Genomic DNA, 23,770 nt, shown 5'->3' on the forward strand with positions numbered 1-23,770 from the left:
GTAAGTATTGAAATACTTGCCTAGATCTTTGTAGCTTAAGTTTGAAAGGACCTTTTTCATTCGTATTCAGCAACATGAAACTTTGTTGCAATATAAATCTTCTGTACTAAGAAAATTGAATTGTTCTGCCATTAAATGAACTTTATTTACATTACCTTGTCCTAGAGATACCCCTACAGGAATGCATTTGTAGGCCACTGTGGAAAAAAGAGTTTCTAAATCGGAGTTCTTCTTAGCACCTCCATGTTGTATGCTTATGTTGGTTGGGTTTTTTGAATGTTGGGGGAAGGTAGGTGGTGGGTGTTCTGTTTCCTTGTTGCCTGGGTTTTGTGGGGATTTTTGTCTGCCTTAAATAGCAAATTCTGAGATTTTTGGTACCAAAATGTTCTGGTGCTCCAGTTAAGTGCTGTTTGTTCACTCCTATGGTGCTCTTCTCTTACCAGTAGCTAATATCAGGGAATACAGGGAAGCTTAACCAGTATGTGGGAGCAGAGAGAGCTTTTAATGAGTTACAGTTCTCACTTGTTTCTCAAACCTGCATCACTGTGTTCTTTAAGCTGCTCAGTCAATTTTTTTGTGTGATATGCAAGAGTAACAGAATTAGAGAACTGCTGTGCCTGGCTGCTGGTAGTGTTGTCTCTGAATTGGGAAGTTGCTGAATCTCACTGCTTCAGAAACATTCAGGTCTCTTGAACTCTGAACAACAGTTTGGACAGTCACAGAATCACAGAATTTCTAGGTTGGAAGAGATCTTTAAGATCATCGAGTCCAACCCATGTTCTAGCACCTCAGCTAGATCATGGCACCAAGTGCCACATCCAGTCTTTTTTTATACACATCGAGGGATGGTGACTCCACCACCTCCCTGGGTAGATGATTCCAGTATTTGACCACCCTTTCTGTGAAAAACTTCCTCCTTAATTCTAGCCTCTATCTCCCTTGGCACAGCTTGAGACTGTGTCCTCTTGTTCTGTCTGTTGTTGCCCAGAGAAAGAGACCGACCCCCAGCTCACCACAGTCACCCTTCAGGAAGTTGAAGAGAGTGATAAGGTCACCTCTGAGTCTCCTTTTCTCCAGGCTAAACAACCCCAGCTCCCTTTCATTCTGAAAGCTGTCTGTAGTTACAAAAATCATTCTGGCATCTGTTTTATAGTTTATTTCTAAAGGTTAACCCTTATATCTACTCAGTGTTGAAAAAGCCAGGCTTCTAAAACAAGAGTGTAGCTCTGTAGTTGCCAAGGAAATGGCGTTGAGAAGAAGATGACTTTTTCAGTAGTATAATGGCAGCTCTGAATTGTATAATCTCAGTACTCATTTTAGCAGTTCACTTGATTTGTTTGCTGGATTTATTTACTTGTGAGGAAGATGTAGACTTCTCCTGAGAGTGAGAGTTGAAGTGTTATAAAACAGAATTGTTGCTAGAATTGTATGATTATAAACTCTATTACTTAAATATAGGACTGCAATGCTAGTCTGCAGTCTGTTCCAACGGGAGTAGTGAAATCATGCATAGAATCATATTCCTCACTATAGTTGAGTACATGTATGCCACCTTCACCTCTTGACTGCATTTGTACCCCTGGACTAATTTTTCTTCTTTCCCTCTCACATGGGCTATGGTTTCTCACTTCCATGTTAAAAAATGCTCATTTTGCCTGACAGTATTTTCTAAAACAGAGGCTTAATGATTTTAAATATCTCCTCCTTATGACTTTTTTCTCTGTGGGGGGCAGGGTATCTAGCACCTGCAGTAGCATGTATGATGGTCTCTGTGGTGCCATCTGTATTATCTGCAGGTTTTTGAGTGTTGAAGTCTATAAACTGGGAATTTGGAGGTTACAGCCCAAGATACCACCTGAGCCTAGGTCACAGTATGTCACAAGTGGTTGGGATCCCATAGTGAGCTTCAGAGTAGAAAACAAATCTATTTTTTGTTATACAAGAGCATATAACTTTCTGTAAAGTATCTGACTGCTTCCAAAATATGAACTGTTATGTTTATGAAAGTCTTGAAAATAGCCTGCTTCCCACAGTTAAGATCAGCATCTTTCTGGCTCAGTGACAGAAGTCCTTACTCTTATAGAGCCCTTATGGACCTGTTCATATTACTGGCACATCTGCAGTATAGTTATTTTTACTTTTTTTCCCCCTTAAATATTTTATTTGTTTGGTTTTTTCAGCAGTGACTGTCTGAGCACCTAGACTAGGTAGGAATTGCTGTCAAATTTCAGTATGACATAGTTTACTGTCAGATGTGATTTTTCAAGGTGGTAGATCTGAAAAATATTGCTGCAGAGAGGATTCCAGTTGCTTTAGAATCTTGGAATCTTGATCTTGTCAGCTGCAGATCAGATGAGGACTTCCTTAATAAGCCATGCTTAGTGCTGTCAGAAAGCTGGGAAAGAGGGGACAGGTTAAATTCCTTCTTGGATTCTTAGAATGCAACAGCACAACAGCCTTTATGTTGTGAAATCATTCATTTCATTCTATGCTCTGTATAATTCCATAATATGTAATTATGTGAACTTTGAACTTGTAGGTCTGCCTTTTGTTTTGAAATTGTTTAAAAATCTGTATTTGTTAATAGAGTGACTGGGATGAGTTTAATGTTGGAAAACAGCAAGAATAAACTAGTTCAGACTGCTGTTGTGTACTTCTGGAGGGGTACAGCGGAGATGTTTGAATTACTGGCTTCTCCACAAAGTAGCGTGGGGTAGACTATCAGGCTTTCCAGTTATATTAGTGAAGAGGGATCTGACATTTTTGTTCCCTTTTCCATAGGTTGTTCCAACAATCCTGGAGAAATTCAAAGAGAAGAAGCCTCAGGTAGTGCAGGCACTGCAGGAGGCCATTGATGCAATCTTTCTTACAGTAAGTAAGAGTGAACATTTCCCCACTGTCTGAGAATTGGTCTTGAATTTTGATTTGCTTTTCTCTTTACTGAAATATTGACTTTTTTATTCAACACTGTAGACCACATTGCAGAACATAAGTGAAGATATTTTGGCAGTCATGGACAACAAAAACCCAACAATTAAGCAACAAACATCCCTTTTCATTGCAAGAAGCTTCCGACACTGCACACCTTCTACTCTGCCAAAAAGCCTGTTAAAACCTTTCTGTGCTGCACTTCTCAAGGTAAAGCAGAAGGAATTGATACTTCTCTGGCATTGACTTGAGCACTGTTGTTGTGAAGCTTTAGATTGTTTGGGGAGAAAGACCTGAAAGTAGTGCAGAGACCAAAAAGTTCTTGTGTGCTATGTAGCCCTCAGAGTCAGTTTTGGCTGATGTCCAACTTGAAGGTGACTGCCATTCAGGGGAACAATTTGGTTTCCTTTATCTTTGCTTTTTTGAAGCTGTAGACTCACTAAGTTTGTAGTAGATTAGGACAGTGATTTGCAGCTATTATCCCAGACACTGTCACTTGCATCTTGGACACATCTCTAAGTTTTTGTTGGAATACTGTTGTTTCCTATGAATAAAAGAACAACCATCGTTGAGTCATACACAGCAGTGGCACTAGAACATTTATCAATGTAAATGATAATGATGTATACTTTTTTTCTTATTGCAAACAGCCCTTTCCTTGGTATAGGCAATATCCTTGGCTTTAAAAATAGAGATTATGACAAGATTACAGAACTTTAAACTCTTTATGAACTTTCATGATGTTTAAAGCATGAATGTTCAACCTCTTCTTGTGGAAAAAAAAAACAAAGATGAGAAAATGGCTGTATCTGAGAAAAAGTAGACTTGGTCAATACATAGGAAAACAGAAGTGTAACACAACCTTTTTCTTTCTGCATTGGAATGTCAAGGATTGCTCTGTAGTAGATTTAGATTCTAAATAACGGGAGGGGATTTGTATAGAATATGTTCAGACATGAGTCACAAGTCACATGACATAAATTGTCTTTCTCTGTAGCATATCAATGATTCTGCACCTGAAGTAAGAGATGCTGGGTTTGAAGCATTAGGCACTGCCTTGAAAGTAGCTGGAGAGAAAGCTGTGAATCCATTTCTAGCAGATGTGGACAAACTAAAGCTTGATCGGGTGAGTATTGTTATAAATGTTGTAAAAAAGGCTCCATTTATCCATTTAAGATGCATCTTAGGCTAGAGAAGGCGAACGATGATGCTTTAGCCTAGTTAATTTCAGCACAGATTTTTGAATATGTATTTTTTACTTAAGTATTGCTGATGTTGCAGGGAATCTGAAAATCTCTTGATTCTTACATAAAGTATCTGGCTGTACTATCTGTGAGGTGGGTTGTGAGATTTAGTTGTGGTTTTGGTTGGTGGTAATATGGAGGGGGTTTTTTAACACTTCATTGTCTGAAACAAGCTTTTAGGTCACAACCATAATTTTGTATTAGTAGATAGGATTTGGTATTAAAGACTTACTTCCCAACAGCAAAGTTGTTATACTTTTGCATAAGCTGGCAGGTATGTTGACTGAATGAAGACTTTATAATTTGTGGTACTCAGACTTAGTCTTCGAGCATCTATGAGTATCCCTAGGATGTCAATGTTTTCTTAATATATAAATGCACTTCATTTTGGCAATACAGTGATGGTTGATGCCAGTGACTGGTTAACCTTATTATTGAAGGAACACCAGATAACAAAGTCTTGGAAAGCAAACAACCTAAACTCTTCACATTTTTTCCTTGGTAGTCAGGTTTGAGCCACTGCTGGTAAAGGGACACTGTGCATCCAATTGTGGTAGCTAAATAGCTTCTTTCTACCCTCACCTTTTTTTCCCCTCTGCTTGGCAGATTAAAGAGTGTGCTGAAAAGGTAGAATTGGTTTATGGGAAAAAAGCAGGAGGAGCAGCTGAGAAAAAAGAAGGCAAGCCTATTACTGGAAAGACCACTGCGCTTCCAGGACCTGCAGGGGATAAAGAAACAAAAGATGCAGCAACCAAACCAGGGCCACTGAAAAAAGCATCTGCAGCAAAGGTGAGAGGCTGTCTGACAATCAGCTGTCTGCGATTGCATCAAATAGTTGCTTACTGCAGATCAAAGGTGGCCTGTTGAACATATGCCTCCACTGAGCTATCACTGTCCTTTTGCAGGAGTAGGTGAGCCTAACAGCAAAAGGAATCTGTGACTTTCTGGGAATGTAATAAAATCTCAGTTTTTAATGATACAAACTGTCTTGTCACTTATGTCTTAATACCAGATTTTGATTTTGAAATAGTGATAAAAGACTGGAGACATGCAGAGGAGCCTCAGGTGTTGTAACATTGATGTGCTCTGTGATATAATACTTGGCTGAAGTCAACATTTATTGGAACTAGGGAGGTTACTAATTAAGTGTCGGGTATTTTTTCAGCATAGTTTTTAGTTTGTTCCTTTGTATATTCTGAAGTAATTTGAACTATTAGCCTGCATTTCTTTAATATTATTCTTTGGATTTTAAAAATTTATTGCAGTAGATGGTCTTTGTAACATGCTACTTAGTTCTTCAGGTGGGATACCTGTAAGTCAATCGAAGATAGATAAAATTTTGAAATCTATTGGTACTCAGATAACCTGAGAAAGAGACACACCAGTCACAAGTTTAGTATCTAACCAGTATACATAGGAAAACATACAGATTAAGTAATTATTTCCTGAACTTGCACAAATACATCATTCCTTTCTTTCTCATCTTCTATTGTCCTGTTATATTTTGTAAAACCTGTAGTCTAAAAGCAATGTATAATTAAATAAGCTCTAATTTATCTCTGCCTGCAGTTCTTATGCTATCAGAGATACTCATTTTTCTGACATTAGAATACAGAAGTGTAGTATAGGATAGACAGCAGTTCTTTTGATATGTGAGCTAGAGACCTATTTGATCTTGGCTAACTTGTCCATTTACTTTCTAGGCTGGGGCCCCACCGAAGAAAGGCAAACCAGCTACAGCTGCAGGTACAGGAGGTGCTGGGCCTAAAGGCAAGAAGGGTCCTGAGACCAAAGAAATCTTTGAGTCGGAGCTCTCTGTGAGTATTCTGCTATTCTCTAAAATACAAAGTCCTCTGTAAGCAAAGATTGCAGCTTTGGTTAGTCAGTTCTTCAGGTACTACAGAGTTTTTCATGGACGTTGTTCGTTTTTGTTAGGAGAAGGGAAAGCAGTATGTGTAAATTGGTAACTGGCGAAGTGGGACTTGGGTAAATACACCTGTTCTTCAGGCTCTTGTTGGCACCAGGCCATTTAAGACAGTAAGCAATAAATCATGCTTATACCCTTATAACAGGGTATATTTTTGTCCCTGAAGTAGGAAGAAATTTAAAAAACAGTGATACTTCATATGTAATTTAGGACACATGATTTGTGTCCTAAGGAGTCTGGTATTAAAAGCCTGAGAATGCGTTATTCTGGAGTTTACATTGAAATCTGAAGTGAAATAAAGTAATAATTAAATGAACTAATATGTTTGTGCTGTTCATAGGAAGTTGCATTTCAAAAAACTTAGTGAATTCTGCATGTTAGCTGACCATCTTCTACCTACTTACCTGAGTTTACCTGGTTCCCAACCAAGAATCTGTGGCTCAAACAGTAAAAAAAGCTATTAAAGCTTCGCTAAGTGTATCTGCAGGTTTTTTGGACTGTCAGTCCAAACCATAGTTATATTTGGAGTGTTGCCTACAGTGAATAATTTCTATTGTGTATCCAGCTTATATTGTTAGTTATACAGTAGAAAATGAGAAGACAGTTTCTGAAGGCGATGCAGACACCAGTGAAACAAGGAAAGTTTTTATCACTAAATAACTTTTATATTCTGTTTTGCTAAAATGGAGACAAGACCTGTCTGCACTCATCAACTTCTGAATTGTTGTCGTCAGTGTTTATTCAGACTTGATCCAAAATTACCTTGGAAATTTCAGGTTACCTCTGCTTGATTCTTTAAGCAGATAGTTGGTATTCAAGATTATTTTTGACTGTCTGCACAGTTTCTCATACTTTCCAGAGATTACTTTTCTGTTGCAGTGCAATTTTAGCAGCTTTCTAAACCCATAAGACCCGCTAAACCACAATCCATACTAAAATCTTTCAATCTACAACAGAACCCTTTTCCTGTTTTGTAAATGCACCACAGTACAAGGGTCAGTCCAGTATATTACCTGTCCTTAAGGTTGCTGCCCTCTTCTGAAGGGATCCAGTGGAGTGTTAACCTTGTTCTGATCTGGCTGCAGATAGAAGTATGTGAAGAGAAAGCTGCTGCTGTCCTTCCAGCTTCTTGTATCCAGCAGTTGGACAGTGGTAACTGGAAAGAGAGGCTTGCCTGCATGGAGGAGTTTCAGAAGGTATGTTTGGAACAGTTGATAAGACAGGCAGTAGGGAAAGAGAAAATAAGTAATAATTTCTTCCGCTCTCTAGGCCTGATAAGTCTCCTGAAATACTTACTTGTAGTAGTTGTATGTCAGCACTTCAGATGGATCAAGTATTAAACAATACTTGAAAAAGCCAAATGGCTTATATACTTTAAATTCCATGACAGTGGTGGAGTAAGTATTTTACCTTAATGTAGACAGTTGTACTTTTGTCAAAAATAGTTGTATTTTGATTGAGGATACTTAGAACTATTTTTAAAACTCCCAAGTAAATGTAAAGCTTGGTCTCAAAGGTAGCTAGATTTAAACAAAAGGTTTTGCAACAGCTAAGCCAGATCTATTGCAAACAAGTTCCTGCTGTTTGTGTGTTAGGCAGCAATTGATTATAATCAACTATTTGCCAGTTGAAATTTTTATGTTTAGAGGCTTATACAGTACTAGCAGTCTTCACAGCTAGTGGAAAGTGCTTCATGTAGTCACAGACAAAAAAAGCTTCAACTGTAGATGTACAAGTAGTTCATACCATGACACCAGTACAGTAATGACTGAGCTTTTAGTATTTTAGTGGGAAAAGTGACGAACTTCAGTTGGGAAATGGTGACTGGCTGCATTGAAATGCTGCTGCAGAAGCCTGCTTTATTAAAATGTTGCCATTTCAATTGAATCATTAACAGCTGAACTCCAGTAATTTAGATCGTATTCAGGATTAATCTCTGCTGTGTAGTCAACATTCCAACATGAAAGCTGCATAATATACTTCATCTTAATAACAAAAGCAGCTTTTTGAGGGGCAGGTAGGCTGTTCCTGGATTTTGTTTGTTTGTTTTTAATTAAGTGTTAAATTCCTAGGTTGGAATGGCCAATAGTGATTGTTAAGGATATTTGTTAAAGAACATTAAAGGAGTAGTGATGTGAATCTGTAGGTTAAATGTTGGTTCAGTACCTTAGACTCCTTGTAAAAATTGCTCTTCAGTTAAATTATTATGCTGAGACTTTCTCTAATTTAATTCAGTATTAAGAAAATACTTCAAGGACAGTTGAGAACTTCTGTTTGAGTTTTGTATAATTTGTGACCCACTGGTTAACTTAATGTTTATCTTTTAGGCTGTTGAGCTTATGGAAAGAAGTGAAATGCCTTGCCAAGCCCTAGTAAGAATGCTGGCCAAGAAGCCAGGTTGGAAGAAACAAATTTTCAGGTAATGTATTATCCTTGAGTAAGTAAATAGTCCATTTTTGTTGATGTAAAGCAGTTTCCAGCTAAAAGGCTGTAAGTGTATATGTCACTGTGGCCACGGTTCTGTCTGTAATCAGTGAGTAAATAAACTCTCAAATTGGATTTTATTTCTGTTGAGAGTTGAAACTCTAGATGTCATCTAACGTATCTAAAGGTTGTCTTTAGATGTATATGTATACATGTGCATATATATAAGCGTGTGTGCATATAAGTTCTAAAAGTAGATAATGGCAGCCCAGTATTAATGGTTGTGTGTATATATATGATAGTTTGTATTTGTGTGTGTACACAGTTTTTGTGTATAGTCACACAAAACACCTGTGTGTGTACAAAATAGCTGTGTGCATAAATACTTCTAGATATTCAAATGTGTATGTATATGCAAATACAAATTTTGCCTATATGTTAGTATTTACCCACATACAATTCTTATATGTATCTATAGAGATATAGAATGAGAAAAATGAATCTAAAATACACAAACACATGAGTACCTTTCTTGCTGTTTTGGACATTGCAGGTGATGCAGATGAAACTGCATATAGTTGCATTAATTGCACAGAAAGGAAACTTCTCCAAAACTTCAGCACAGGTTGTGCTGGATGGTCTTGTAGACAAGGTTGGTGATGTGAAATGTGGAACTAATGCAAAAGAGGCCATGACAGCAATAGCAGAAGCGTGTCAGTTGCCATGGACTGCTGAGCAGGTGAGTGAGCAGCAAAGGTATTCTTTCAGTAAATAAAATCTGAAATAATATGTAGGGTGTCCTTTCAGTCTGAGGAGTAAATCCCAAATCTTTGATTTTTCTCTGTTGCATGAAAGATGATCTCTTTGCTCTCAAGATGCTTCCTGAGGCAGAAGTTAAATATATATTCCTCTAAAGCTGAAAATAGAATCATAGGATGGTTTGAGTTGGAAGGGGCCTCAAAGACCATCTAGGTCCTCCCCCTGCACCCTAGGCAGCGGTACCTTCTACTAGACCAAAGGCCCATCCATCCTGGCCTTGAACATTTCCAGGGGTGGGACAGCTACAACTCCTCTTTCAGTTCAGACCCTTTCTTTGTTGTTCAACCTGCTGTATGCGCTATTCAAAAGTTTTCTTGGAGGCCTCCTTCAAGTACTAAAGAGCCACAAGAAGATTACCCTAGAACCTTACCCAGGCTGAAAAATTCCAATTCCGTCAGCCTTCCCTCATAGGAGAGGTGCTCCATCCTTTAAATCATGGTGGCCCTGCTCTGTACTCATTCAAACAGATCCATGTCCTTCCTGTGCTGAATGCCCCAGAACTGGATGCAGCACTGCTGGTAGGGTCTCACAAGAGCAGAGCAGAGGGAATCCCCTGAGAATCCCCTCTCTCCCCCTGCTGGCCACAGTGCTTTTGGTGCAGCCCAGCACACAGTTGGCTTTCTGGGCTGTGAGTGCACATTGCTGGGTCGTGTCCTGCCTCCTTGGAGGGGCTGGATGCTCTCTCTTGCACATGCTCTCTCTCCACTCATCCCCCAGCCTGTGTTGATACCAGGAGTTGCCCTGACCCAGGTGCAACACCTTGGCTTGTTGAATCTCCTCGGGTTTCCATGGGCTCACTTCTCAAGCTTGTCCAGGTCTCTCTGGGTGGCCTCCTGTCCTTCAGGTGTGTTAACTCCACCACTCAGCTTGGCCATCCCAAACTTGCCCTCAGGAAGCCCTCAATCCTTTTGTCTGTCATTTATGATGTTAAATGGCACTGGTCCTAATATGGATCCCTGAGGGGTGCTGCCTGCCATTAATGTCCATCAGGACTCTGAGCCATTAACCACTACCCTGTGGATGTGATCATTCCACCAGTTCCTTACCCACAAAAGTCCACCCATGAAATCCATGGCTCTGCAATTTAGAGGGAAGGATGTTGTTGGGGTCCTTGTCAAAGGCTTAACTGAAGTCCAGCTATATAGTATTTGTAACTGCACTGATGTAATTGCTCTATCAAAAAAGGCCATGGGATTGGTCAGGAGGACTTGCCCTTGGTGAAGCTGTGCTGGCTGTCTCAATCACCTCCCTGTCCTCCATGTGATTCAGCACAGCTTCTAGAAGGATGTCTTCTATGATCTTCTGAGGCACAGTAATAATGAATAATTATCTAATGCTTTTTTTAAAAAGCAGGTACGAATCTGTAATAAAGGTGTTTCTGGCTGCCTCTAAGTACTTCAAGAACTTCCGGTTCACTTCAGTTCCAGTTCTATCCTGCTATAGTGACACGGTTGCTTTTTCTGTTACCTCAGCTTTTTCTGTTCACTTGCCCTGTGTTTTTTGCAGGTGTCTTCACTTATTTATTACAGTGCTTTGTCACCTGGTTTGCCAGTGAAAGTTTACACTTAACTCTCTTCTTTTCCAGGTTGTGGCTATGGCTTTCTCTCAGAAGAATCCTAAAAACCAGTCAGAAACTTTGAACTGGCTTTCAAATGCAATTAAAGAGTTTGGCTTTTCTGGGTAAGTCTTTTAAGTAAATTGCTAAGAGAAACTTGAATGAAAATGTTTCTAATCTGGGACTAAGGTTCTGTTCATCTGAACTCTAGTTCTTAAGCTCTGATGTTAGCCATGTTCTTCTAGCTTTTAAGTATATAAGTAAGTATCTAGTACGATAGGATGTGATTACACTACTAGCTACTTTACTCATCACTTGATCTTCTCTGAGGAGCATTTGTCTTCAGGCACTTACTTGTGTGGGGTGGGCACAGAGCTGTGGTATTGCATGCCTGTTATACTCCTGCTTGGATACACCTGCACCCAGGTGGACCACTATACATTTTATAGTGGAAAAGAAAAAAACACAACAACTGAATCTGACAACCTACAGAAGAGTACATAACCAGTACTCTCCAGTTAATCTCCTTGGGAGACATTTTGAGGTTGATTACAGATGAATGAAGTTGTAGCCAATGAAATAGCTGTTATTATATCTGGCATTGTGAGTGTGAGAAATTATTTCTCCATCAGATCCAGGGATAGCATGCCTTAATTTTTAATCACTAGTCTTTTAACTGAGTGTGGTCAATAGAGTTTAGTTCTGAAGAAAAAAAATCTCTAAGCAGGGAAAACTTCAAATATCATTTTATTTGACTACTTGGGCAGTTACTATGCCCGTCTTGAGATATTTTGTGGCTTTTAAATGGATAGTGATGTTGATTAAGTCTGGGAAATAAACTCTTCTTTAGTAAATTCCACCTAAAATATATATTTGCAACATGGAATGTGTATAGATGTGTTACTAGGACAACGGTATTTGAGGCTGCACAGATGATATAGAAGATTCAGGAATTTAAACCTTCCTTCATTTATCTTGTAAATATCCTTTTGAAAAATGTGCCTTTTTCTGGGAGATTGAGAGTAACTAACAAAATAAAAAAAGATCCACTACAACAGTAATATACCCTCACCTTTATTGTATAGTCATGTTTCAGGTACTTAAAATGTTTCTAGATTCATTCCTCAGTATTTCAGTCCTAGCAGTCATGGGGATTATATAGTTTAAGAAAGTTTCCAGCTGTGATAATAGTAGGCTTTTGTATAAATTGTTTACTGATTGATTTTCACAGTAGACTATTCTCCAAACTGATCTTTCAGTAGTTATTTAAGCAGCTACTATCTGCACTGGCACTGTACCCGTGATGCTGTTTTATGAGTGGTCATGTCTTCTGCATCTAAGTTAGCTGTGTAAATCTGTCTAGGGGTATCTTTTTTATTTAACATACTGTGATGATTTTGTTTGTTGGTGCCATTTCCTGTGTTGTGTTTTATTTATGGGAGACATCTTCTTTCCACAGATTGAATGTCAAAGCTTTCATCAGTAATGTGAAGACAGCTCTTGCTGCAACCAACCCAGTGAGTAAATTTAGAATCTTAACCCTGAATTATTATCAGACCTTAATTTGAAGACTGAGTGCCTTTTCCTCTTTCTGGCAGGCTGTGAGGACTTCTGCCATTACATTGCTGGGAGTAATGTATCTTTATGTGGGCCCTTCTCTGCGAATGTTTTTTGAAGATGAGAAGCCAGCCCTTCTCTCCCAGATAGATGCAGAATTTGAAAAGGTATGAACTCGAGCTTTCTTGCTACCAAGTGTCATTAAAGCTACTTTGAAACTTCAGTAGCTGGAGTTTGTAGCAATTTTGTGGTCTAACCCTTGGGCCTGTAATTGAACCAGGTTGGTACGACCGTGCACAAAGGCTGCAAATTCATTATGTGTAGGGATCTCAATAGCCATTTTTTTCATTATGAACTTGAAAAGTTCCTAGGTTTGTTTGAATAGTATAATGATCCAGTGTATTCATATCGTACAAGTGGTTTTATGTTTAATGTCAAATGAAAAATTGTAAAATTGTTGTTTTTGATTTTGTGTTGCTTGCAGATGCAAGGACAGACAGCACCAGCTCCAACTCGTGGCATTTCCAGGCACAGTGTGGGAGGTGGGGATGATGGTGAAGAAGAAGAACAGGAGGAGGTTGGGAATGATGTTGTGGATCTCTTGCCAAGAACAGATATTGGGTAGGTTTGTATTCTAGCACCTGAAGATACACTGCCACTGCAATTCAAAACTTTGCATTTATAACTCCTTTCTAAGGAGAAATCTATGATGTTAAAGCACTCAAATACTAATAGAGCTATCACTAAGTAAATGGGCACTTTCCGTGTTCTTCTCTTGCAGTGATAAGATCACAGCAGAGCTAGTGTCTAAGATTGGGGATAAAAATTGGAAGATCAGAAAGGAAGGCCTAGATGAAGTGACAAGCATAATAAATGAAGCAAAGTTCATACAGCCAAACATAGGAGAACTTCCAGCTGCTCTGAAGGGTCGTCTCAATGACTCCAATAAAATCTTGGTATGTTTTTCAAAGTCCTGTTTCAGTTGTTTCCAGCTTAAATCTTAAGGTAGTCATTATTTCTGAACCTTGATTATTTCTATGTCGTCTCTTTCAATGTCATTAGATCAACAGTTGGAAAAGAGTGAACTGTGTGTTTCCAAATAATATCTTTCCCTATTTTAATAAATATTTGCCTTTTTTCATTTAAAAATGCTTCAAAAGAAAGGGAAAACTGCCTTTACTCTGAATGTAATAAAAGGAAATCTTAAAAGAATTTGACTAATTGCTTCATTTGTGAAGCAAAAATGAATTGTCCCTTGTTTGAAAATATTTTTACTTGAAATTTAATTTGTTCAGAATATGGGAGTATTTCTTGTTTTTTGATGTGATGAATTTGAAGGCTGGAATAGGTTTCATTGAGCAGGCATTCTAAAGTAAAAGCTTAATATATAGCAGTATTTCTTTTCCATGTGTAACTGGGAATTTTTGCACAAATGCTTGTAATACTGTTTTATTTAAAACCTTTTTTTTCCTTATGTGCAGGTGCAACAAACACTGAGCATTCTTCAGCAACTAGCAACAGCAATGGGCCCCAATATCAAACAGTATGTGAAAAATTTGGGGATTCCTGTCATTACAGTCCTAGGAGATAGTAAGGTAGGACAGATGTCAAGATCTCTTTGCTTTTTGTGTATCTAAGCTATGCCTGAAAGGTGGTTGGTAGTTAAAACTTCCTTGGAAGCTTACCAATTTTTTGGTAAAAAAAATTCTTGCCTGAATGACAATTTAATATTCAAGTATAAATACATGCCTGAATGTATATTCAGATGTATTTCCACCTTGTAACTAAACCCAGTGAAACAATCTGGCTTTTCATTTAATGTGGTAACTATATGCATATTTCTGCTGCTGAAAGTACAGTATTTTAGGCACTGAACAAGATTTGCTTGGTAAAGTTTATTGTAGAATTTTTAGTGTATCACTGGATTACACTATACATTGTTGTTGTCTTTGCCACTGTGTAGAGGCCCTTGGAACTGTAGGTAGACAAAGGACATTCACAACTCACACTGAAGCTTGTGTAAATAACATCAGTGTTGAGTTTGACAGGATACTGTGTCAAAATAAAGCTTAGGTCCCTGGGAAAATGCTATTTGAAGCAATGGCTAAAAAGGCTTGGGAAGGTGCCAATATCTTGTGCCAGAAGTCATGGGCAATTATCAAAGATGGCATACTTCAGTGTCTCTGCTTGGAATATGAGTAGGAAAAAGAGCAGAAGTTGGATCTACCTGTCCCAAACAGAGGAAAGATTTGGACTTGTTCTAGGGTTAGATAAAAATCTCCTGCTTAAAACTGATATCTCTTTTTAAAAGTCTTCAAGATCTGAGATCTTATATGACTGTTAAATTCTTTATACTCACCAATTATCCTGAGGTACCAGCAAGCTCCTTTTGTAGAGTCACAGAACTTTTTAGGTTGGAAGGGAACCCTATAGACCATCTAGTTCCAACCTCCCTGCCATAGGCAGGGACACTTTCCACTAGACCAGGTTGCTCAGAGCCCCAGACTGGAAGGAGAGTTGCAAGTATGTGGTTTAAGGATAAGACCAATTGCGATTAACTTACACTGTTACTAAAATGCATAATACTGACATAACTTGTAAGCACTGTAATGCTGACAGAAAATTGTATGCTCGTTTGAACACTCTTACAGTGCTCTTTTTTTTAAGTACTTCAAGTGCAAGATTTAGCTAGTTTATCAAATTTGTTTTTGAAGTTTTTGAAGTTGAGGATGGTCCATTTTGGGTCCTACTTCAGTGTGTTTGTAGTGGACTCACTGAATAATTGAGGAAAGTAATCCGCTTGAAGCATGAGTGAAGACAAGTTAAATTTGGGTGATAGGAACCAAGGCCTTGTCAGAGAGGGTGATGACCATATGTTTATCTGCAGCACATGATTTGTTTGTTTTCCTCAATGAGATAGAAGATGGGAGAAGTTGGTAAAGTAAGAATGTTGACTTCTTGTTTATATATATATGCCTGGATCTTACTTCTGCATTTAATATGGTTCATACTTAACTAAAAGAGTCTTCTACATTATTAGCTTTCCTCGGAAATTCAACCTACAGGTCGTATGCATAAAGTCATGTCTAGACTGATAACATTTTAAAGAACCATGGTTGTTAAATATTCCATCTGGCTTCTCTTAACTTCATATAGCTGCTTCAAAAAAGGGTGCTGTTCTAAATTTTGCTTGGAAAAAACAAGATGGAAATTGGTAGGATTTAGAGGGTTCCCTCATTCCTGATTTTGCTCATGTGTATCCTAAATAGAAGTGCCCTAATAGCAGGCTCCATAATCCATTTGTCTTGATTTATGAATGTGCAGCCTATTTAAGTGCTATATAAGTCACTAACACTATTTTTTAGCTTCTTTAAGAGTTGCTCTCAGAATTGTCATCAATGAATGGTAGCATATAAAAGTAATTTTAGAGATACCCTTTCACCCTCTTTATTAAACTTTTTTTTTTAAGAATTATGGTAGATGGGTATAATGTCTGATTTGGAGATTACTGCAGCTGATAAAATCACTAAAATGAAATTCTTCTGAATCTTAGACTTCTTAAGCTGCAAATAAAAAAAGAGATTTCAAAGCCCGTGGTGTGGAAGCTTTCTGTTTTCATAGGAAGGGAGACTATTGCTTCTTCTGTCGTAATCTTCTGACCCCTCTTTAGGTTTATTCTTTTTAAATCTTGTTCTTGCTGCAGAATAACGTTCGTGCTGCTGCACTGGCAACTGTGAATGCCTGGGCCGAACAAACTGGCATGAAAGAGTGGTTGGAAGGGGAAGACCTGTCAGAAGAGCTCAAAAAGGAAAATCCTTTCCTAAGACAAGAGGTAGGCTTCTGTCAAGTAAACTTCTTATGTGTGTCAAATCAAAATAACCTTATGTGCTATGGACTCTTTATGCAGACTGAAATGAAACAATGCTACCATCGTATGGGAAAAGTAGCTGTGTATTTGTTCTGACATAAAATTGTTAAACCTTGAAAGGCTAATAACAAGCTTTCTTCCTGCATAATAGCTGTCATTTAGACTTCAGTGCCTCTAAAACAAAACTTCTATCTTTTTTGATTAGCGTTTTAAAAGCTTGTTTGTGGTCCCTTAAATTCACCATGGAACAGAACTGGAGACATTAAAAAGAATGACTGAAATTCTATTCCTTTCAAAAGGAAGAAACAGCCTGCAAAAAGACCAGGCTTCAAGTTTTAAGATAGTTGTGCTAACATGCTGTACTGAAATTAATTTTTGTGATTGCTGATATGAAAATTGATGTTGTTGAAGAGTATTTGTCTGAAAAATGTTTGGGTGGGTTTTCCCTACTTACATTGTAGAATGTGATGGTATGTGAGGGACTACTATTCAGACTCTCATGCCTTGACACACAGCACTGTGAACACTTCTTTAAAAGCTTTTATTTTAAAACTTTATTTCAGCTTCTTGGTTGGTTGGCTGAGAAGTTGCCTGCACTCCGTTCTGTTCCTTCTGACCTACTCTTGTGTGTGCCTCACCTGTACTCCTGCCTTGAAGATCGAAATGGGGATGTGCGCAAAAAGGCGCAGGATGCCCTGCCCTTCTTCATGATGCATCTGGGCTTTGAGAAGATGGCAAAAGCCACTGGCAAGCTGAAGGTACTTCTGTTACAAAGATTAGATCATGTGATATTGAATGAGTGACTATAAGTCCTATTCACAGTCTCATGACATGCTGTCTTGAGTCCTGTAAGCTTGTCTGCATTGAGTATTTTCAGGGGAACTGAAAATAGTATCAAGAGCTGTGAGCTAGAGATTTCTCTGCTTCAGAAATGATTACTGAAGCAGAGAAATTACAAGCTTATTACTTCAAGAGCTTGATATTTCACTCTGCTTTTCTTCTGAAAAAAAATCTACTTGCAGTTAGCTTCCATTACCAGTTCCTGTCCCCCTCTATGCCTTTCTACTCATACTTTAACATGTTTTCTAGCAGTTTGGTTTGGCTTACAGACCCCTGAGTAGTGAGTAGGCACTCCACTGACATCCAAAGACCACTCACCTAGAGTGAGTACACGTTTCCCATAGATCTTGCAGAGGAAACTTTAAGGAAAGATGTTTTAACTCAGAACAAAAGTATCTGAGAACAATAATGTTTTAAGATGACCATTATCCAAGATGCTTAACAGAGCAAGGATTGTTTCAAACCAATTTTAGTGTTGTTGTCTGTAGCATGGATTGGAAAGGTTAGTGATAGGCATTATTAAATTTATCACTCCTTTTTTGAAATTTTGTTCTCTAGCCAACTTCCAAAGACCAGGTACTGGCCATGCTGGAGAAAGCCAAAGCCAACATGCCAGCCAAACCAGCTCCTCCTGCTAAAGCATCTGCCAGAGTGGTAGGAGGAGCAGCTCCAGCCAAATTCCAACCTGCATCAGGTAACTTCTCTGACATTTTGGGAAATGACTGAGAAAATGGTGGATTTTGAAGCTTTTTGACATGCCAGAGGAATAAACATACTTAGCTGAAGAAGTATTCAGCCATAGTTAGGATTCTGGTCCTTCTTGCATTTGAATCAGCTTCCATTGTAGGAGGGTGTTTCCTTTCCACACAACCATCTGTCAGCTGCTATTTGAAAACTTGAAAATATCTACTTGGTATTGAAGCTAAAACCAAGCTGGGCTAAAGGAGGAGGTTTTTTTCTAACTCTAATCTGATTTTAATTTTTTTTTTAATGTTTTCACATTATTTTTATCTGGACTATTTTCTCAGTGTAGTTCACTGTGGGACAGCCAGAATGCTTCTGTGATGGGATTAGGGGACAATTGATTTGAAGAATCAAACTGCTGGGGCTAGCTTACTCAAGCCAGGTTCAACTACAGCTCTACACATTAGCCTGCACAGTATATATGTCTGCATTTTTTGATTGTTTTGAAAAATGACAAATTGGCTGAGTACCATAATCTTAATTAGGAAATTAGGAAAGCTTTGTATGCTAACATGGAATTTAAGGGACTTCTTCAGTGGGTCTAAAAACCTCAGACATATGTGTGATTAAGCATATTGTATCCACAAACAGTTTTTCTTATGTCCTAAGAAGAGAAAACTGATAAGCTAAAATGGGCTTCTAGATAACTTTAAATGGTCTACTGTTTCTCCAGCATTTGCTGATGATTTGGGATCTAATACCACGGAATCTAAGCCTGATCTCAAAAAAGCCAAAGCAGGAGGACTATCCTCTAAAACTAAGGTATGTTGATTGCCTTTTGTGTAAAGTCAGTTTTATAAAGTTAGTAGCTGTGGTTTGTTAATGTGTTATAGGTAGAAGAACTATGAACAACGTTTATTAAAAATCTTCATGTTTGTCTGAACTCTGAGATGACAGACATTCCCATATCACTTACCTGATCACTGCTTTTGTCATTACCTATTTAATTCCTAAATCCGTATTGTCAAAAATCAGTCTTACGAGAAACTCGGTCCGTTCAAAATTTTCCTGGCCTCTTTGATTTTGTGCTATTGTGAATTCATTCTTACTATTCAGGGCCATAAATGTTAATTTTGAATCCATGTATCAAAAGAAATTAAGCTCTGCCTTACAGTGTGAAGGGCAAGAAGTTCTCAGTCAAAGCGCAAAAAGGGAAGGAGTATGTTTAAAAATGTAATAATCTCAACTAATTACAGTCAATTTTTGGTTAGGTTTTTCTGTTGTTTTGTATTACAGTAATTTTTTTTTGCTGTTAATAATTAAGTTTGTCCTATGTGTATAACTAAAAATAACCTGAAATGTTCTACAGTCCCATTGTCTGAAGTAGTGCTGTAACAAGAACATTTGATGTAGGTCCATATTCATGGTAAGAATGAGCAGAACAAACCTTGAAGGATGTTGTAGGTCTGCTCAAGTCAGTGCAATGTTCTGCCAGAACTCTGCTGGTAGAATTAAGACCTTTATTGTCAGACAGCTGTTTACTTTTAAGTTTCCATTCCAAACCTTCTAACACATTCTAAGCAAAGACTTTTCTATGGCTTATTTCCAGCAGTCAGATGTTAATAGCAGTATGTCCAAGGGTAGTGCCTGCCTGTCCAAAGCTAATGCAAGCCTCAGCAAGGGCAGTTCAAGTCTGACAAAGAGCCAGTCTGTCAAACAGGTACCACGTTGGGTTTTAGGGATGTGTGTGGGTGACTAGCACACTGGTTGAGAGTGATGTGTCATAATTCACAGGGTACTACTGTGCACACTGTCATGGGTATCGCTTCCACAGCAGCTGAGCACACACTTTTAAACTTCTAATCAACATTTTTCTTTCAGCTTCTCTCTCTGCCTCTTGTACACATAGGGTGAGGGTGGCAAGTATCTAACACTTGCAGTTGCTGGGACTGAGGCATATATATGGCTTGTGTTGCCTGCTAATACCTTGCTTCTTTCAGGTACAGGGAAAGAAGGTGCTAAGCAAGCCTAGTCTGAAGGAAGAAGATGATAAATCAGGCCCTATTTTTATCATTGTCCCAAATGGGAAGGAACAGAGGATGAGAGAAGAGAAAGCTCTGAAGGTGAGAAAAATCAGAAAGTGTTCACGAGTTATGAAGTGGAGGCTTTTAACGCTTTCTTTAGTTTTTAATTTAGAATTAAACATACTGTGACATGTGTTAGCCACTGTCCATCTCTTGGAGTCTGATTCTTGAGTTGAATTTCATACATCAGTAGTGGGCTTACTGTGGTATTTCTTTTCTGATTTTCAAATTTTGTGCATTTATACATTGTCATGAAAAATGTAAAAAGTCCTTAGGTTTTTAAGGTGTGAAGTATCATTATGCTTAGTGAATTGTTTTCAGGTACAATGTCAGAGTTCTAGGGTATGTTGCAAATGCTTTAATATACTTACTTTGAGCAGCCCCACTTAGCAATTTGTAGGGAAAATTCTATTAGTGAAAATATGTGTGTTATTTGTAACTTGCTCGTAAGCAGGCCTGTCTGAAGCTTAAAAACAATGAGTTTAAGTGATAATTAGTAAGATACTAGCATAAGGATAATCAGTCCATATGAAGAAATCTTGTCGTGTAAAGAAAAGTTGAGCAAACACCACTAGTTTTTCATTACTTATGGGTAATAAGAAGGCTTTGAAAACAGATTCTAAAGCAGAATTAAAAGATGTTCAATCAGCAGCATCTGTCAGGAAGAAAAGGTATTACTTGCTGTGAGTTCTAAATACTGCCTTTTACAGGTGTTAAAGTGGAATTTCACTACTCCCCGTGATGAATATATTGAACAGCTGAAAACTCAGATGTCCACTTGTGTTGCCAAATGGCTACAGGATGAGATGTTTCATGCAGACTTTCAGCACCACAACAAAGCATTGTCTGTTATGATTGAGGTGAGTTTGGATCTGTGGTAGAAGATGAGGCTGACAGAATTACTCTCTGCTATGGAAGATACTGCTTGAATTAAAATAAAATAGAAATTCTCTGAGGAGCCAGGGGTCATTGTTCTGTGTAGTTGAAACCTAAACATATATAGAAATAATTTTCAGAGGTATGATGAAGTTGGTATTAATACTGTTTCTCAGGAGAAAGGAAAATTTCTTCACCAGAGACTTCTCCTAGAATTTCAGAAAGGCATCTAAGTTAAAAAGGAGTATGTATTGTTCTAAGAATCTACCAATAAATGTAGATTATCTTATCAGACATAGCTTAGCTTATTTTCTTATTGAACAGTGTATATATGTGTTTCATTTATGTAACTTTCTTTTTTTTAACTGCCTTCAAGCACTTGGAGAGTGAAAAAGATGGAGTCATCAGCTGCCTGGATTTGATCCTAAAATGGCTTACCCTGCGGTTCTTTGATACTAACACAAGTGTTTTGATGAAAGCACTTGAATATCTTAAATTGCTTTTCCATTTGCTGAGTCAAGAAGAGTATCACCTCACTGAAAATGAAGCATCCTCTTTCATCCCATATCTGATCCTAAAGGTACAATTTGTTTTACAGAAACTAATGTTATTTTTTCATGAGGATTATGGCAGAATACCATCAAGCATTGCAATATGTTCATTTTAAATATATTGCAAATGGAGTGAAGTCCAGTTGGTGGCTTGTGTGAGATTCAACAGGCTGTGTTTATTTAACCTGGAGAAAAGGAGGCACAGGGGATATATTAGTGCTCTTCATAACTACCTGAAAGGAGGCTGTAGTGAGGGGGGTGTTGATGTTGTCTTATTAAGTAACAAGTGAATATAATGAGAGCAAAAGGACCCAAATTTTTCTAGGGAGGCTTACATTGGATATTTGGAAAAATTTCTTTCTTGAATGGGTTGTCAGTCTCTGAAATGGGCTGCCTGGGGAAGAGGTTTAGTCTCCATCACTGGAAGTATTTAGAAGACATGTAGGTGTGCCACTTGGGGACATGGTTTAGTGGTGGATTTGGCAGTGTTGGTTTAACAGTTTCACTCAATGATGTTAAGGTTGTCCTTTGTCACCTTTATGAATCTATATGGCGTATTTCCCTTAAAAGCCATTGACAAAAAAAGGGATTTTTGCCTTGAGAATGATTCTGGCTTTCCTGAGACTATGTAGAATAGTCAAAAGTATCACAAAACTGTATAAAATATTTTGTATTTCTTCCCCTCTTTTTAATTTTTTTTACATTAATTTTCCATTAGGTAGGAGAACCGAAAGATGTCATCCGTAAGGATGTACGTGCCATTCTGAACAGAATGTGTCTCATCTATCCAGCCAGCAAGATGTTCCCTTTTATCATGGAGGGGACAAAGTCAAAAAACTCCAAACAACGTGCAGGTAGGAAATGGCCTGTTGAACTGTACATGTGCAAAGTACTTAAAATTGCTTTAGTTTGCATCTTGAAAAACCCAGCATAAGAATGTTGAGTGGGATGTGAGATTTGCATGCACATGGAATTTTATGCAGATGTTTGCAAGTGTTTAAAGGATAAGATTTTCAAGTAGTATCATATTGCTTTTTATATTTTGGTGTCTTTATACCTTCCAAAGACAAGGAATCTCTTAAGTTGCTATGAGTATTATGAGTCCCTTGAGTAGGCTTGTTTTCTTAGTGAAACAGTGCTGATGAGAACAGTGACAGTACTGTTTCCCTACTCACCAAGGGAATCAGTTAATCTGAGCAAGAAGTGTCTCTGCACTGTACATCTGTTGCACCACAAATCATGTCTGTAATAAAATTGTGGCATTTGTAGTTCAAACAACTTCCTGATCACTTTGAGAATATCTTATCCTGGTATAAGCAGAAAGTTAAATTCTATACATAATATAGTATTGCAAGCTCACAACTGTTTACCTGAATGTAATGTTAACTGTAGCATTGCTCATACATGGTTATGGGAAATACTTGAAGTGTAGAAAGATGACTGACTGCTTTTATCTGTGAAGTAGTCTGCTGTAGCTTACTATTGATCCCATAAATCACCCCATATATCTGTCCTCAGCTTTGTGATTGGCAGTTCTCTACAGTGAATGTTCAAGCTGTGCCAAGCAACACAGGAATTGGGAGGGCTCTCTTCACAGCAGCTTTTAAGTTGAATGTGTGTATGTTATCATCTTCTTTTAGAATGCTTGGAAGAGCTTGGATGTCTGGTTGAATCGTATGGCATGAATGTATGCCAGCCAACTCCAGGGAAAGCCTTAAAAGAAATGGCAACCCACATTGGTGACCGGGACAACGCCGTGCGCAACGCTGCACTGAACACCATCGTGACTGTCTACAACGTCCATGGCGACCAAGTGTTCAAGCTGATTGGAAATGTCAGTATAACTGCACATGAGTTCATGGAGGATTTGGGTTGGCATGCTGTGCTTGGTTTGGTTTGTGGGATTGTTTGTTTGGGCTTTGGCGGTTTGGTTTTTCTTCAAGTCCTTACGCTTTTGTAGGGGATTAGCACTGTTTTGCTTGTGATTGATCATGGTACATCTTGCTGTTGGTGTCAAGAGCATTTTGTAGTTTTGAGAATAACTTACTACATCATAGATTTTCTGATGGCTATTTGGTTAATCCCAGATAGCAGAATATATGAAATCATAGAATGGTTTGGGAAGGGACCTTAAAAACCATTTAGGTCCAAACCCCCTGCCATGGGCAGAGACACTTAAACACTTCCGGGGACTGGGTATCCTTTTTCATTGCCTCAGCCACTCTCACAGTGAAGAGTTTCTACTCCAATCTAAATTTATCTTCTTTAATTTTGAAATAATTACCACTTTTCTATCACTGTATGCTCTTGTTAGAAATCCCTCTCCAGCTTCCTTGTAGGCCCCTTTTAGGTACTGGAAGACTGCAGTGAGGTTTCCTCAGAGCCTTCTCTTCAGTATGCTCCCAACCCCAAC

The 23,770-nt window shown here is 38.3% G+C and overlaps 1 protein-coding gene across 1 annotated transcript in view; it reads left to right on the forward strand.

Moving 5' to 3' along the window:
• CKAP5 (cytoskeleton associated protein 5) overlaps window positions 1-23,770 on the forward strand; it is a 50,709-nt gene that overhangs the window by 13,922 nt on the left and 13,017 nt on the right. Inside the window, 24 exon segments of the mRNA XM_054515027.1 lie at window positions 2,782-2,871; window positions 2,974-3,138; window positions 3,926-4,054; window positions 4,779-4,961; window positions 5,876-5,989; window positions 7,185-7,295; window positions 8,427-8,499; window positions 8,502-8,518; window positions 9,077-9,262; window positions 10,928-11,022; window positions 12,357-12,414; window positions 12,496-12,621; window positions 12,939-13,075; window positions 13,236-13,410; window positions 13,936-14,049; window positions 16,158-16,286; window positions 16,886-17,080; window positions 17,721-17,856; window positions 18,580-18,668; window positions 19,847-19,969; window positions 20,641-20,790; window positions 21,183-21,386; window positions 22,076-22,211; window positions 22,998-23,191. Coding sequence (XP_054371002.1) covers window positions 2,782-2,871; window positions 2,974-3,138; window positions 3,926-4,054; window positions 4,779-4,961; window positions 5,876-5,989; window positions 7,185-7,295; window positions 8,427-8,499; window positions 8,502-8,518; window positions 9,077-9,262; window positions 10,928-11,022; window positions 12,357-12,414; window positions 12,496-12,621; window positions 12,939-13,075; window positions 13,236-13,410; window positions 13,936-14,049; window positions 16,158-16,286; window positions 16,886-17,080; window positions 17,721-17,856; window positions 18,580-18,668; window positions 19,847-19,969; window positions 20,641-20,790; window positions 21,183-21,386; window positions 22,076-22,211; window positions 22,998-23,191 — 3,129 coding nt within the window.

Source organism: Molothrus ater, chromosome 6, assembly GCF_012460135.2.
Source record: "Molothrus ater isolate BHLD 08-10-18 breed brown headed cowbird chromosome 6, BPBGC_Mater_1.1, whole genome shotgun sequence".
Lineage (NCBI taxonomy): Eukaryota > Metazoa > Chordata > Aves > Passeriformes > Icteridae > Molothrus > Molothrus ater.